The sequence below is a fragment of the Channa argus genome, chromosome 15 (assembly GCF_033026475.1).
Source record: "Channa argus isolate prfri chromosome 15, Channa argus male v1.0, whole genome shotgun sequence".
Lineage (NCBI taxonomy): Eukaryota > Metazoa > Chordata > Actinopteri > Anabantiformes > Channidae > Channa > Channa argus.
The window spans coordinates 16,729,951-16,748,158 of record NC_090211.1 but is presented as its reverse complement, the minus strand read 5'-3'; the positions used below and the strand labels follow the sequence as shown (position 1 = coordinate 16,748,158).

General features: G+C 35.6%; 2 gene segments (V, D, J or C); both read left to right on the top strand.

Annotated features, from left to right (window-relative positions):
- The first annotated feature begins 190 nt into the window (after nt 1-190).
- LOC137100579 (Ig mu chain C region-like) lies at nt 191-3,458 on the top strand. The segment is given in 8 exon segments: nt 191-258; nt 367-446; nt 554-789; nt 1,231-1,256; nt 1,696-1,755; nt 2,001-2,285; nt 2,453-2,761; nt 2,889-3,458. Coding segments are annotated over 3 exon segments (870 nt in total).
- Nucleotides 3,459-13,920: 10,462 nt separating this feature from the next.
- On the top strand, nt 13,921-16,917 carry LOC137100104 (Ig mu chain C region-like). The segment is given in 4 exon segments: nt 13,921-14,031; nt 15,468-15,746; nt 15,919-16,227; nt 16,589-16,917. Coding segments are annotated over 3 exon segments (867 nt in total).
- Nucleotides 16,918-18,208: the final 1,291 nt, after the last annotated feature.

Genomic DNA, 18,208 nt, shown 5'->3' with positions numbered 1-18,208 from the left:
ATTATTATTTTACATATTGTAGTAAGGCGACTGAAACCACACAATCATTGGGTAAGTTGCATTGGGTGAAACTTGTCTGAACTATAACTGGACATTCTCAAAGTAAAGACACATCTGTCAGTGTCTATATTTACATATCAGCATGTATCCAAGCATGAAACAGCTCAAATACAGCAGATGAAACTACTGATGATCATTTGTCTTCACAGGCAGATGACTAAATTACTCAGAGCAAAGATCAGGCAGATTGTTCCTATAGTCAGTAACTTTATCAGCACTTTTATTTTCACTGAGTTCAGACTTCCAGCTATTTGTTTATAGTTTTTATTACAAGTTACATTTATATTTTACTGGTCTTTTTTTCAGCACCCTAGGGAGGAATCAATGCAAATATTTCACCTTTATTTATGTCACTGCAAACTGAGAACTGAGACCACAAAGCGGATGTACAGTGATTTCTCACCATGACTCTGACGACATATTTGATGCTTCTGCTGATACCTGCAATATCTGGTAAATATCATTCTTCTTTATTCTTCTTTGTTCTCCCCAGGTGTCTCCAGTCAGAGTGACCGACTCTGAACCAGTGGAAAAACAACATGGAGTATCCCACAAGCTAAAATGTACCTATCCAGGAACATCAGATGATAATATCAAGAGAATAAGAGCAGGAAAGGACTGGACGGGAGCAGGTTGTTCACGTTTCTGCTCTGAGTGGAACTAAATCAAACTCCACATCTGTCCAGAGTTGCTTCCTTATTTTTAGCTACAAAGAAGTTCAGCCATCAGGTAATCGAAATTTTACAACATTAGTAAAAAAATCACTAGTTTCTTTATTTGTCCCCATGTAATCATTGTTATAGAGAAGTTTAAGTCAGCAGGTTTAAACTAATGTGGTACATTGGTGATTCCACACAATTATTTGTAATTCTCCCCAAACAACTTCTCACTTTTTTTTTTTTTGGTTTGAGTGTTACTGTACTGCAATAATATCACATGAATGACTGTTACTTTTAAATGTTATAGTTCCACAAAAAATTTAAAAATTTGCAATAACAAATAACAATTAGTACAAAATAAACTTTTGTGTATGTGGAGTTAATTATCATTCATCAACTCTGAGCTCCACATTTTATTTTTGAGCTTGAAGCAGTCAACCAGTGTTATTATTTGTACATTTATGTGAATTTTTACTTATGATTTTTAATTTGAAAGGAAACTCTTTGAAAGGAATTGGACCAACTCTGTATGTTTTGGTAAAGTGCAGCTCTGGGAATGGAGAAAAAAGGACTGTTGGTTGTTTTACACACATCTTTCACCAAAAGAGAACTTTCCAATGCATTGATTCTAGCGGGATTTCTTTGTCCTGAGCACAATATTATCTAATAAACAATGATGAATTGCATGAGTTTAATCCAACAATCAAACTTGGACTGGAATTTGTGGAAGTCTGTAATTGTTCTCACCATGGAGTCTGCAGGAGTCCACATGGATTACACACAATACTTAAGAGTGACATGTCTTTTTTGTTCTGAACATTTGTTATACTATTTATATGTAATATACTCTATATACTACAGTATATCTAGTACACTACTATGGTTTACTATACTATACTATCTTTTACCATGACTTTACTTCATATATGTTGTATTTTTTCTAACTTAATCTTTTTTTTCTTCTCATTACCTCCAGCATCAGTGTCTTGTGATGAAGACCACCCATGTTCCACTCTGGGCTACGAGGATCATTTACGTAAGCAAAAGCAGAGCAAGTGTTAGAATGAAGATGTTTGTTCAGTTTACTTTAACTTACCTGTACAACACAAAGTAAATAATCATTACTGAATAATAATTTCACATAGTACCAGCTCAGCAATATTTATTTCCTTCCTCTTCCGGACACATTTCCTTAGGGCCAACCGTCTTCTTAGTTGCAGATGAAAGACAGAGATAATTAAAATAAATGATTACTCTGACTCTGCTTGTTTCTCCTCACAGACCCTATTCCCCCACAAGTGACTTTGTTGTCAGTAGTATATGAAGACACCCAGGTCCTGATGTGTATGATTGAGGACAGTCACAGTGGGACACTTCAATCATTTAAATGGAAAAAGAACGGTGCAGAGGTGGCTGACTTCATTCAAAGTCCATTTCAGGGAATTGGAGACTCACACTCAGGTGTCAGTGTCCTGAAGGTCAAGAACACAGAGTGGGACAGTAAAGCTGTTTATACCTGTGAGGTGACTTACCAAGGACAGACGTATACGAAAAAGGTCTCAAAAGGTAACATTTTATTGCAGTTAATAATAATAAATAATTACTTAAAACAGTACAAACTGAACCTTACAGTAAATGGCGTGACATCAATATAAAGTCTCCAGGTTTTCTGATCACCCAGATGTTAGAAAACGGCTGTCAGCCACTTCCCTCTGTTGCTTCCCTTCATATAGATCCAATCACAGTGACACTGAACCAACCAAGTCCCAAAGAAATGTTCACCAACAACCAGGCAGTGCTGGACTGTGCCATCACTGGACAGGACAAGGCTGTTGTGGATGAAATTGAAATCACATGGAAAATTGATGGTGAAAATGTGACTGGCCAAACTGGTGTAACAACATCTGAAGACGGTCAGTACAGAAAAACCAGCACGATGACTCGTAGTCACACTGAGTGGAAGGCAGCCAAGAAAGTGAGCTGTTCTGCTGTTAAAGAAGATATGATGCCGATTGTCCAAGATCTGACTGTCAACAAAGGAGGTATGTTAGTGAGTGAAAATCTGTTCTGTGGGAGGCAGCCAACTTACACACACAAATATTTATAATCTAATAATCTAACATTTATACACTGTACGAATCTTCCTGGTGAACTAAATGTTTCTTTCAGATGGCAGTGAGCCAAAAGTGACAGTCTTAATAGAGGAGATAAAGCCATCTGAGGTCACTGTGGTGTGTCTGGTCTCCAGTTCTGTGCTGCAGGATTATTACATCGCCTGGTCAGAACTAAAAGAAAATGTCTCTGGAAACTATGTTAATGGCATCAACTTCCCAGAACAGAAAACTCCAAAGGGTTATTTAGTTACAAGTGTTTACACAACCACCAAGACAGAATCGGAAACAAAAGTGTTCAACTGCAACGTCTGGCCTGCAGGCAGGAATGAGGCCATGACACCACATGGAGTGTCTCTACCCCAGGGTAACTCACGTGAATGTGACAAATAATAACTTGAGCTCTAAATGTGGTGTTTTGTACTGATGTGATCTTCTGTACCTGTTTATAATTTCTGTGATGTCATTAATAACAGTGACTGTATAAATTAGAGACAGCATCATTCTCTTTGTCACACTGTTTTACAGCTTCAGAAGTGTTTTGACTGTTTCAAATGACATGTGGATGAAGTTACACAAATGATTTCAGTGATTTAAAACTAAATAAAAAAGCAAGCACAAAGAATAACTTTGTATGAGTAGTTTTCAGTGGCGCCCTTTGACCCTAAGCTGGACTCTGGATCCACTTAAAAGATTGTTCAGTTCTGAAGGGTTTTGCTTGAGCTTGAAAACGTGTTTTGAGACTCACATCCTTCACTGTTCGCACAAGAGTTACAAAAAAACTTCCCTAAAGCAACAAATTAGGACATTCAAGTATCAGCGTGTGTCCGAGCATGAAATAGTTCACTTGTAGACAGCACTGGAACGGACACAGAAGATCGGGGTAAATTTGACTTTTCTTTTATTTTACACCAGTATTAACCCTTTATAATTGTTCCACAGCTTGTAGGGATGTGCAAATTTCACCTAGATGTTATTAAAAGATGCAGCTTCGTTAGTTTGTTATTTAAGGAAACTAAGTAACCATCATCTTTCTGTATTTTCAGAAGTCATTAGTACCTTGTTTAAAAAAAACAAACAAAAAAAAAAAACAGTTGCAGTCCCTCCTTAAAACCTCTAGAGGGCAGAAACTTTCCCTATACTGTTTCTAATATTGATGATATTATTGAAACATAAGCAAAATGGAAGTGACGAAAGTACTAACCTACTTACTATAAATGTTATCACTCAGTCCCCAAGTGTCTCCAAATGTTTTCTCCCTATAAACATGCAAAGCTAATGTAATGACATTTACATTTAATAAGTGCCTTTTTGTACTGTGTGTTATCACATCTTCAACTTGTCAATGTGCTTTAGTTTGCTCTGCACTAAGAAAAACTGCACCCAGCACATCAGATGATAGATATAAACCTAAAAAGCTTTGATGATCTAAAACTCCATTTTGTTGTGCTATATGACAGAAAGGAATTACTGTGCTGCACGTTGATTTTCTTCATTTTAACATGGTTAGTTTTACACAAGCTAAAAATCTAATAGTTCAAATGACAGATCCATTCAGATAACACTGTATATTAACTAGATTAACTTGAAAATTAATTCAAAAAACAAAAACAAAAAGTTGAAGGAATAAGCATTTCAACCCCTCTTTCACATCAGTCAAGCAGCATGAATTTTACCAGCTCCTGCTGTCTGCACCGACACAAATGGATTCATCCGAGCAGTAATCAGGGCCTACCTGAGTGCCCGAAGTTGGGGAGTGGGTTCTGAGACTGGAGCTCAAGAGGAGGAGTCTCCACACACTCAGGTATATATGTCACACAAGTTTATAGAAACCCATCTCCAGCATAAGCCGACTGCATTATACGGACTTCTGTATATTTTATATATTTTAAACAAAGATGTATAAATATTTGTCTTCATACTTTGTGGTTTACCATGGTACTGTGCAGTTTAAATGTACCAAACCTTGTCAGTACGCATTTGATCAGCTTAAACTCAGCTTAACGTCTCCAGTTTTTGCAAAATTTTAGTTTATTGTGATGAGACATTGGAGGAGCTTTCTAACAGGAACCGAAACGCCTTGAGCATGAAATGACAAACGCTAGAAGGGCTTTGATGAGCTGGAAAAGTAAATACGCAGGAACTAACGAGGATCATGGTCACGTTCAACACTTAAAAAAACACAACTAGTTTGACAAGGATTTAGTTTTGCACACAGCTCATAACCTGGTTTGAGAACTTTCACACATAATAAGTTACAAACATACTGTAGTGAGCAGTTCCAGTTTTACATTTTAATAAGTTAAAACGTTCCTCTGCAACAGACGAAACCAGTAAGGAGGATAAAAAGAAACAACAGGCGCCTTCCCTAGATTCCGGAAAAAGTGATGGTAATGGCCCAGACCAATGGCAAGTACCAGAATATACCGGAAGGCTGAAAGAAGGACAGACTAGACCAGTGGAAGAGAGAGAGGGTGACAACAGCAAACATCAGCCATAGTGCAGGACGCACAGTAATGATGGCAGAGGATGCCACCAGTCTAATCTAAGGATCATCCTGATTCAAGGGCAAGTCATGTTTAACCTTCATTTTGGCCAATCATTTCAGAATCTCTATTAATTTACTTCTATCTTTAAGACTTTTTAAACATCAGCAAAAACACAGTGTTGTAATTTTATTTGTATTTTAATTGTAAGTAAAAAGCTTATCTACTTATAAAGATCATTTGTTTTTGCTTTGTTCTCTTTGTGCTCAGCTTGTCTCTTTACACTCGATAATTAAAGTTGTGGTAATACTAATAAAACATGCTCAGCATGATAACAGACTCTAGAGGGCGACAACTCTTTTTTTTCCTTCATTTACCTTTTTTTTCATTCATCTCATGCACTATAGTTTTCTGTTTCTTTTTACCTGCCTCTGTCACTGAGCTATTATTGTTTAAATTTATTTTCCTGTATTAAAATCTGAGTTGTTGAATATATTTTGCATATAATTTTAACTTGACTTAATAGGAGTTGAGTTAGTTTTGATCAGCTTAAACTCAGCCTAACGTCTCCAGAAAAAGTGTTAAACTGCAACGTCTGGCCTGCAGGCAGGAATGAGGCCATGACACCACGTGGAGTGTCTCTATCCCAGGGTGACTCACATGAATGTACAAAATAGTACACTGAGCCTTAAATGTGGTGATGTACTGATGTGATCTTCTGTACCTGTTTATAATTTCTGTGATGTCATTAATAACAGTGACTGTATAAATTAGAGACAGCATCATTCTCTGTTTGTCACACTGTTTTACAGCTTCAAGTGTTTTGACTGTTTCAAATGACATGTGGATGAAGTTACACAAATGATTTCAGTGATTTAAAACTAAATAAAAAAGCAAGCACAAAGAATAACTTTGTATGAGTAGTTTTCAGTGGCGCCCTTTGACCCTAAGATGGACTCTGGATCCGCTTAAAAGCCTGTTCAGTTCTGAAGGGTTTGGCTTGAGTTTGAAAATGTGTTTTGAGACTCACATCCTTCACTGTCCGCACAAGAATTACAAAAAAACTTCCCTAAAGCAACAAATTAGGACATTCAAGTATAGTAAATAGTTCACTTGTAGACAGCACTGGAACGGACACAGACGATCGTGGTAAATTTGACTTTTATTTTATTTTACACCAATATTAACCCTTTATAATTGTTCCACAGCTTGTAGGGATGTGCAAATTTTATCTAGATTTTATTAAAAGATGCAGCTTTGTTAGTTTGTTATTTAAGGAAACTAAGTAACCCTTTGCATTGCAGTAAAGAAACATAAAATATACACATCAGGTTAAAACTTAACACAGTGCTGCTTCTACAAGTTTCAGCTTGAAAATGGAAGAAGGAAAATGTCCCATCCTTTAGTGTCATCTAGAGGCGACCGCGTGAAACTTCATGTTGATATGACTTGACTATTTTCCTGAAGCTGTAACAAACGTTAAAGAGATAGAGTGACACATTTCTATCTGTCTTCTGTTTCTAGTTCAATCACTCCTCTCTACATATCAACGCAAACATTAGCAAATTACTATTGTAATAAATGTATCTAAATTATCACATTTTACATTTATGCTGCTTAAACTCTTTTTTCAGTTTTCAGTTATCAATTTGATCACTACTTTTTTTAAACTAATGTAGGAGTTTGTATGTAGCAGAATCATTTAATGTATTTTAAAAATTTGAGAATGTTTGATAATGAAAATGTTTTTAGTTTTTTTTTTCTTTTTAATTCTTCAGAATAAAAATAAAGTCATAACATGAAATTATAGACCACTGATGAGCCAGCAGTTATATTATTAAAAAGATATGTTTAAATAACCTTACAGAGAGTTTTGATGATTCCAACTTTGCTTTGTTTATATTCTTACTCTTACTCTCCAGTGCAGCAAACCATGTTTGGTTTTTGTTATAGCGTTCATCACTGTGACTCGTGGGTAGCTGGTATAGGCACTGAGATAAACACCCGTACAAAAACCTAACCACAAATATCACACAGCCATTTCTTATTGTGGTGGGAAAAAATGTCAAGATTAAACATTCTTCACTGGAATATGAGGTAAGTCGCTGTGTTTATAAAAATAAATAATCAATAAAATCCAACCACAAAGAATAATTTTCTTTACAAATCTGTTGAGTCATTCTCTGCTAAAGATTTGCAAACAAACGTCCTTCGAGCAACGAACACATGAACACATGCAAGTGTCAGCATGTAGCTGACACAAAGAACTGGGTCAATTTTACTTTTTTTAAAAGGTACACACATTTTAACAATTAACCATTGTTTCTTAGGCTGTGAAGAGGTGCAAATTGTACACATGGCATTAAGAGATGTGCCTTTTATTTGTTTATGATTTTAGAAAACTAAATAATGTAAAAGTAACACCTTGAACTTCAGCTAATATAACAAAGACATAAGAATAAACATTAACAACACATTAAAAAGTTTCAGCTTGAAAATGGAAGTAGGAAAATTTCCCATCCTTTACTGTCACCTAGAGGCAACCACATAAAACTGCCATGTTGACTTGAACATATTTCTGTCACTTAATGACAAATTATGTCATTGTAATTTTAGTTTTATTTGAGAATCAGAATAAGGACAGTAACCATTTAAAAGTTAAGAGAATTGTTTTTAGAATGTTTAATAGAATATAAATGTATATGTAAGCCATACTACAAGCAAGCAGTCAAAACAAAAAAAAAAAAAGTCCAGTGTGTTAAAACAACTCACTGCTGACAACATATATAGATCATCTTCCTCTTCAGTGCAGTGGTTTTTGTTGCAGGGTTCATCACTGTGACTGGCTGGGTGGGTGGGCACAGAGATAAACACCCATACAAAAACGTAACCACAAATATCACACAGTGCAGAGATGTAAAGGATATGTTCCAATACACTATTTTTAAGAAAGGAGTCAGCATCACACCGAACACAGCAAAGTTTCCAATGTACTTGTTTCTGTTTGTATTGCACATTTAAGGGTTTTTGTTCAGACACTGGTAGGAAATGCAGCAACTCGACTATTCTGACTAGTGCTAACGCATGCTCCTACTTTTGTTTTTGCAAAGCAGCAGCGATGAGCAGCAATTCATTGGTTCCAATGGTTAAATAAATAATCACTGATTGTTTAGAAGAATTATTTTTTACTTAAATTTTTATTTGTACATCTTTCCAGCAAGCATTCAAAATAGATGTATAGAAATATTGTAAAAAATAAAATATTAAGAATTTTCTGAAATAAACATACTCTCTTAAAACAAATATCTGAAAGGTTTATAGTTTGTCAGTCAAAAAAAAAGAAATGTTGGTCGTTTTTGGCTTAGGCCGTTTGATCTCCAAGTTGACAAAAATTGTTATAGAATGGAGATGATATCATTCATTGTACAATTTCATTGTGCAGAGTCAACAGATATGTGCTAACTTGTTTATCATTGTAAAGTCATTATTATAATAATATTGTTTACATGTATGAACCTGTAACTGCTGCTGCAAAGAAGAGTAGTTTGTGAAGTATGTTCAGTATTAGTGGTTAAGAAATAGTAGTAAAATATTTCATCAAATATTAGTTTTTCTCCTTTGCTTAAACGCTTGTGTCCACTCTGAAATCACATTTTCAAAACAGATAACACACAGATTGCCACAGAAGCTCACTGACATTTTGTTTGCAAAAAGTTCATGCACTAAAAAATTATTAAAAAGATCTCTCTGCACAAGAATAAAAAAAAAACCTTCTAGAAGCAAGAGAAAAACTTGCAAAAATCGATCAGTAGCACATGTGACTTTTTTTGACTTTGTTGGTTTATTAAAAAAAACACCTCACCTGCATTAGTAAGATTAAAGAAACAGTAGGGCAAATATAAAAGAAGACATGAGCCTATCTATCTATCTATGCAGCGTTCAGTCACTCCTGTCTACAGACAGTATTTGTCTACAGTGTTATCACTAGGAGATGGAATCAATATAAAAACTATGTAATTTTTTGTTTTTAAAAATATTGAAGGAGATTGTCACTCTACGTTTTTTTCCAAAGATCAGAATATGGATGGTAACTATCATTTAATGTCTTATTGAAAATTGTTTTTGTATTTTTCTATTTTTTGTTCTTCAGAATACAAACCTGTGGGTCATAACATAAAATTATATAGTAATGGTAAGCAATCAGTTACAATATCTAAAAATATGTACAGTGCATCAAAATAACATATTAACAAATGATGATTCCAACTTTGTTTTATTCTTACTCACTGCTGACAACATATATAGATCATCTTCCTCTCCACTGCAGCAAACAATGTTTTGTTTTTGTTGCAGGGTTCATCACGGTGATGGCTATGGTGGCACTGAGATAAACACCCGTACAAAAACCTAACCACACTATCACACAGTCATCCCTGATTGTGGTGGCAAAAAGGTCAAGATGAAACATGTCTCTATGGAGTATGAGTTAACTGTTGTGTTTATAATTTCTAAATAATGAAAAATAAACCTAAATGTTAGATTAAATGTAATTTATTTAATATCCGGAGTGCTCAGTTGTAAACCTTCTAGTAAATCCTATTTAATATATTCAGCAAAAATCACACAAAAAACACACGTGCTCACAAGATGACAACAAAGTTTAATATTTGGTTGATATACGATCTTCAGATACTGTAAGTTACATTTGATAAAACTCATCTGACCATAAATTGACTTCCTCAAAGTAAAAGACACATCTGTCAGTGTCTATATTTACATATCAGCACGTATCCAGGCATGAAACAGAATGTGGTAGACGAAACTGCTGATGATCATTTCTCTTTACAGGCAGATGAACAATTTACACAGAGCAAAGATCAGGCAGATTGTTCCTATAGTCAACATTTTTCTTTACACTGAGTTCAGGCTTCCAGCTATTTTTTTTTATTCAATTTCACCACTAAAATGTATATTTTACCAGTTTTTATTTTTCAGCACCCTGGGCAGGAAGCAATGCAAATTTTTCATCTTTATTTATGTGACTGTTCATTGATGTTTGACTCTGACAACTTACAGGATTTGGTGCTTCTGCTGCTACTCTACGAGCAATTTCTGGTGAATATCATTCTTCTTTATTCTTCTTTTTCCTCCCCAGGTGTCTGCAGTCAGACTGAGTGAATCTGAACCACTGAAAAAACAATATGGGGAATCCCACAAACCGACGTGTATGTATCCATAAACAGATGATAATAATAACAGAAGAAGATAACAGAAGGAAAGGACTGGAGGAGGTTGTTCGCATTTCAGAAAAGTGAAGATAAAGGAGATAATCAGTGGCATAATCTAGTACAGATCTCAAAGAAGGTGATAACCCTGCTTCTTGGGGATTGGATCACATGTGGACATAGCACTAAATACAAGTGTAAACACCAACCAACAACAAACTGGGATCCGGTGTCTTAAAGCACCTGCTGAGGTTGTGTGAGACGCATTTGAACACATTTTTCTACTAGACAGGAAAATACATCATCAATACTGAACATGGTGGTTGTTTAATGCTCAGTAAATAATCAAAACTGCTCTGATAGCCTCGAGATGTAGACACAGCATGTAGCTTTGTGATTTGATGTAATTTTGCCTGTAACTTCACTTCATCATAAAGTGTTTGTGCCTCACCCTAACCCACGTAGTTGTTTTTGCAGTTTTGTGCGTACGTAAAGTCACTCCCATGGTGTCAAATGGTGGCGTTCCTTTACCTATGGTGTCACTATGATGATGTAAAAAGCGGCAGAATTTGACGTCTTGGGACGTGTCAAATATGAGACTCTGTGGGATGAGAACATAGGCAACATCACTGGACTTTTTACATGAATGTAATCAAATATCTGTTATGATTATTAATGATTTACAACTGCAGATTCTAATTATTTATCAAAATATTTTTTTCTATATTAGATACTGCTATTACATTGGGATTCCATTAGTTTTTGATCACTTTTTTGTTCATGTATAACTTTTCTATTATATGTAAATAAATTGTGCCGTAGTACAAAAACACGCATTCTGTGCATTTTTTTATATTTCATAGTTTGACCATACAAATACTTGCTTTGTTTTTTCTTTTTATCCATATATATTTTTTATAAAAGCAAGTCTTACAGTTGCTAAGGCTTGAACAGAAGAATACTAACTAAAGGCATTGTGAATATGATTAATGTGTTTGTGAGAAACACCAAAAAGTTTTACTTTCAGTATCAACACATGGTTCCAAGAAAGTGTAAAGTATGACTTCCAAGTCCACATACTGTAAACGTTTGTTTTCAGTTGAGCTGAGACGGTTTTTTAAATTTCCTGTTGTTTCTAAACATATCCTGCTTAGAAAGTAACTTCCCCCTCTCTCTCTGCACCACTGGGAAATCACCTGCACCAGTGATACTTCTTAGAAAGAAACAAGAACTACAAATAAACTTCCTCGAAGTCGAGGACACATCCGTCAGTGTCAGTGGATCCAGGTATGAATTCGGTGCTCAAATAAAGAAAAAAAAAACAGTAGTTACCTAAAACGACACAACTATTATTACTGAACTATTTACAACCTGGGACATGGCTTTTGGGGACACACCGCAAAGAAAATCAGTTTCCTTTCAAGTATCCACAGCCAACTCCCCCCTATAATCTCGATTGGTGACCTCAGATGCCACCACAAACTTTCTGCCCTGTGATTGGCTTTTACCTGCCTGTAAAACACCTGCTTGGTGGTTCTAAATAATCAGATAAATAATTAAATGTTAGAGTCTCTTTCGCAAACAAATAGTTTTTGTTTTAAAACTCAATAAAAAACCAAGTACAAAGAATAACTTTCTTTACAAATCTGTTGAGTCATTCTCTGCTAAAGATTTGCAAACAAACGTCCTTGAAGCAACGAACACATGAACACATACAAGTATCATCATGTAGCTGACACAAAGAACTGGGTCAATTTTACTTTTTTTAAAAGCTACACACATTTCAACAATTTACCATTGTTTCTTAGGCTGTGAAGAGGTGCAAATTGTACACATGGCATTAAGAGATGTGCCTTTGATGGTTTATGATTTTAGAAAACTAAATAAGGTAAAACTAACACCTTGAACTTCATCAAATATAACAAAGACATAAGAATAAACATTAACAACACATTAAAAAGTTTCAGCAAACTTTCTGCCCTGTGATTGGCTTTTACCTGCCTGTAAAACACCTGCTTGGTGGAACATAAATTAAATGAAACCCCACTCTGAGCGCAGTAAGTGAAAGACTGTTGCCCTAGTCCAACAGCACACAACTGTTCAATGGATTAACTGCACTTTGTAAATTGGTAAAAGCATTTTTAAGCCTCTAAACTGTTTAGCACTAGTCAACTCTGCTGCTCAGATGTAAATTGTCTACATAATAATCTTGACATTGTATTTATATATATATCTTTGAAATCTTGTTATTTTGAGAAGTGCCATCTATTTTATACCCAGATAATATTTCCTTTTTTTAATTAGATGACTGATGAATTCAATAATCACACAATATAGGCTAATTCCTACTCTGCACAAAAATTTGCCATCATTGTGTCACAATGCTAATAAACGGAATATTTCCCTTTATGTCACTGGTTTGGAACGAACAGAATATTAATAACCACTGGCTGTCTGGACATTAGAAAAAACATTCTAAAAAAGTATGTAGGAACTAAAATGTGCGATAGCGTAAACATTAGTTGTACTGTTGACTAAAAAATTCCTTCACTGAATTTGAACTTCCTTCTTTTGGTTCTAGTTTGGGTAGTACATGTACATAAATAACATTAAACTTTGTATTTCTCTACTTCGAGCAGAAAAATGCCTCCAGATGACATCACTTGGAGGAACCTTCTGTTCAGATAATGTCATCTTGTTGCTCACACTATGGAGAATGTAATCACGGTGAAAATGCAACCCCGCATGACATCATCTGAACTCATAATGATGAAAAACTCCTCCGGGTGATGTCATCCGGAGGAGTTTTTCAACTAGAAAATGAGAAATATTTCAATATAGGGAAGTCAGAGGGCAGTTAGAGCATTAATGTACATTTATACCCTAAACTTAAGCCACAAAAAGCAAGATGAAAATTGGTCAAGTCGCCCTTTAAGGTTGCAATGATCAATGAGGTGAATATGTTCAAAGAATTGCTCTAGTCATCAGCTAGCTGTTAATATAGATATCTTGTTGTGTAAACTTCATGCTGCATGAGCAGGAGCTGACAGGAAGGTCTAATAAAGAGGAAGTGTTAACATAATTGTTGGCAAACACACAATATTATATAACCCAGACCACAGGAAATTAAAATCTCAGGGGAAATGGTTAATAAATAGTAGAGTGGGAATTGTTTCTTAGTATCAAAATTAGTATAAGTATTTGTATTAGAAGTTGACTGTAACGTAACACTGTGATTACTACAGCTACTTTGACTACTGGGGAAAAGGAACACAAGTCACAGTAACTTCTGGTGAGTAATCATTGAATATATTTTGTGTAAATGCAATTCAATACTTTTTTCTGGTTTATTATAAAATCATCCTGGTACTGGATACGGGAGTCAGTCAGATCCAAGTGACCAGACAGGACTGGGAAAGTAGCCAACGTTTTAAATGTGCTGTGGAACATGTTGGCGGAAATGCACAGACTCCTGAGATCTTTCGACCAAGTAAAACACATGCTAGGCCTTTATAATTTACTTTTTAGTAGTTGATTTGATTTCTAGCAGGTTTTAATTAGTTTTTAAATTTACTTTTAATAACACAATGTTGCAATGTACAAGCAGTTTGATATACATACCGTAAATAATATATTTTTATGGCTGGCTAATCTGAGAAAAATGAGGTGAACAGAGTATTAAACAGAAAAGATTTAATCAAAAAATAATTTACATTTTGTTCTTTAAATGAGGAGGTACTCCAAGGATACTTAAACTTAAGAATATAAACTATAATGGCAGAATATTTTCATATAGGATAATTAACCTTATGCCAATAAAAAAATGTAATTTCAACAATGGAATAATTATTCAATGATTTTATTATAATATATAATATATATAATTTTTAGCAGTTTATTTCAATTTTCTAATTTCTATTATCAGCTAATTATTGCAGAATTTGATCATTTCTTTTGTGCAGCATTTCCTAGCGTCACAACACCAAGTAAGCCAGATGCTAAGTGCTTTTTAAATGACTTTTTAGTGGTTGAATAGAATTCTAGCAGGTTTTAATTGCAGATTTGATCATATATTTATAAACTGTACAACAATTTTAAGGTTTTTAAATTCACTTTTAATAACACAACGTTGCTACGTACAAGCAGTTTGGTGAAATTACCTTAAATAATGTATATTTATATAGGCTGGCTATTCTGAGAAACTGAGATGAACACATTATTAAACTGAATAGATTTAGTCAAAGAAATGTTTGTTTTTTTGTTTTTTTTTTTGCCTTGTACCTCACTTGTAAGTGGCTTTGAATAAAAGCGTCTGCTAAATAGTTAAATGGAAATGGAAATGAACCCAGGCTCAGAGTGGGCGACCATCTGCCTTGAACAGTTAGAGGGAGCGGAAAGTGGAGAGAGAAAAGAAAAAAGCAACAACAAAACATTGGGCAGGTTAAAAGGACCAGCAGTTTGATTACAGCAACCTTATAGGGCCTTTGGTACATAGCCTGTTTCTAAACATAGTTTATTTTATCTAATTCAAATCTATTCAATGTCTATTAAGGTTAAAACATCCTTGAGTAGTCTAGTTGAAAGTTATTGATGAATCTAGCACTGTGTTAATATTTGGGGGGAGGATGTGGTGAAATTGCTGCTCAGAATTCAGGGAATACTACATTCAACAGAACTATGGCTCTTATTCAGACTATGGGGTTGTTCATATTTTCAAAAAAACCTTTTAAATGCTCCATAAATCATGTTGGAAATTCCTCATCTCTGACAGTGCAGTATGTATGTAATTTTCAAATTTTAATTTGCTAACATGTTTCTCTAAATTGTTGTCCACCACAGTTATCGTTTATCTATGAATGTTCTGATTAAATATTTTAGCATTATATATTTTTATATGTCTATAATTCTACTTGTTTCTCACCACAGCACCTCCAAACGTGAATTTAGTGTCAGTGCCAAGTGAAAACTCACAGGCTATGATGTGTATGATTGAGGATGGTCATGGTGGAACGCTAAATTCATTTAAATGGAAAAAGAACGGTGAAAAGGTGGATGACTTCATTTCAAGTACAATCCAGAAAATTGGAGACTCACACTCAGCTGTCAGTGTCCTGAAGGTCAAGAACACAGAGTGGGACAATAAAGCTGTTTATACCTGTGAGGTGACTTACCAAGGACAGACGTATACGAAAAAGGTCTCAAAAGGTAACATTTTATTGCAGTTAATAATAATAAATAATGACTTAAAACAGTACAAACTGAATCTTGAGATACAGTAAATGGCATGACATCAATATAAAGTCTCCAGGTTTTCTGATCACCCAGATGTTAGAAAACAGCTGTCAGCCACTTCCCTCTGTTGCTTCCCTTCATATAGATCCAATCACAGTGACAATGAACCAACCAAGCCCCAAAGAAATGTTCACCAACAACCAGGCAGTGCTGGACTGTGCCATCACTGGACAGGACAAGGCTGTTGTGGATGAAATGGAAACCACATGGAAAATTGATGGTGAAAATGTGACTGGCCAAACTGGTGTAACAACATCTGAAGACGGTCAGTACAGAAAAACCAGTACGATGACTCGTAGTTGCACTGATTGGAAGGCAGCCAAGAAAGTGAACTGTCCTGCTGTTAGAGAAGATATGACACTAATTGTCCAAGAGCTGATTGTCAACAAAGGAGGTATGTTAGTGAGGGAAAATCTGTTCTGTGGGAGGCAGCCAACTTACACACACTACTACTACTACTCTCCTTTCAGCACATCCCGTGAGTTCAGGGTCACCACAGCGGATCATTGTCCACATGTTGATTTGGCACAGTTTTTACGCCGGATGCCCTTCCTGACACAACCCTCCCCAGGGACACTTCGACATATAGCCAGGGCCGGGGATCGAACCACTCACCCTGTGGTCCGTAAGCAACTGCCTTTACCAACTGAGCTATAGCCGCCCCAGCCAACTTACACACACAAATATTTATAATCTAATAATCAAACATTTATACACTGTACGAATCTTCCTGGTGAACTAAATGTTTCTTTCAGATGGCAGTGAGCCAAAAGTCTTAATAGAGGAGATAAAGCCATCTGAGGTCACTGTGGTGTGTCTGGTCTCCAGTTCTGTGCTGCAGGATTATTACATCGCCTGGTCAGAAGATCAAGGAACTGTCTCTGGAAACTATGTTAATGGCATCAACTTCCCAGAACAGAAAACTCCAAATGGTTATTTAGTTACAAGTGTTTACACAACCACCAAGACAGAATCGGAAACAAAAGTGTTCAACTGCAACGTCTGGCCTGCAGGCAGGAATGAGGTCATGACACCATGTGGAGTGTCTCTATCCCAGGGTGACTCACATGAATGTACAAAATAGTACATTGAGGCTTAAATGTGGTGTTTTGTACTGATGTGATCTTCTGTACCTGTTTATAATTTCTGTGATGACATTAATAACAGTGACTGTATAAATTAGAGACAGCATCATTCTCTTTGTCACACTGTTTTACAGCTTCAGAAGTGTTTTGACTGTTTCAAATGACATGTGGATGAAGTTACACAAATGATTTCAGTGATTTAAAACTAAATAAAAAAGCAAGCACAAAGAATAACTTTGTATGAGTAGTTTTCAGTGGCGCCCTTTGACCCTAAGCTGGACTCTGGATCCACTTAAAAGATTGTTCAGTTCTGAAGGGTTTTGCTTGAGCTTGAAAACGTGTTTTGAGACTCACATCCTTCACCGTCCGCACAAGAATTACAAATAAACTTCCCTAAAGCAACAAATTAGGACATTCGAGTATAAGCGTGTGTCCGAGCATGAAACAGTTCACATGTAGACACCACTGGAACGGACACAGACGATCGTGGTAAATTTGACTTTTCTTTTATTAACGCTTTATAATTGTTCCACAGCTTGTAGGGATGTGCAAATTTTACCTAGATTTTATTAAAAGATGCAGCTTTGTTAGTTTGTTATTTAAGGAAACTAAGTAACCCTTTGCATTGCAGTAAAGAAACATAAAATATACACATCAGGTTAAAACTTAACACAGTGCTGCTTCTACAAGTTTCAGGTTAAAAATGGAAGGAGGAAAATGTCCCATCCTTTAGTGTCTTCTAGAGGCGACCGCGTGAAACTTCATGTTGATATGACTTGACTATTTTCCTGAAGCTGTAACAAACGTTAAAGAGATAGAGTGACACATTTCTATCTGTCTTTTGTTTCTAGTTCAATCACTGCTCTCTACATAACAACGCAAACATTAGGCAAAATACTATTGTAATGGATGTAACAAAATGATCACATTTTACGTTTACGCTGCATAAATTCTGTTTTGTCAGATTTCAGTTATCAATTTGATCACTATTTTCTTTGTATTTTTTTTAAAGAATCAGAATAAGTGATAACAGGCCAGGATCTTTTTTGGAGAAGGTGCTTAAACAGTGTGGGACTTGTGTAATTGTTGTCCAAAAACAGCTTGTAACCTGTCCCCAACATCTTTTTCTCCACCGGCTTCATTACTGACTCATAACTGAGCCCTTTGCCATGCTCTTTCAGCATCCACCTTGGGACCACCGAGATGCAAAACTGCCAAATTCTCAAATTCTTCCTCTTTGACACGCTTTTATGCAGTGACAGGGAAAACAGCCTACACCTCCTCCAGTAG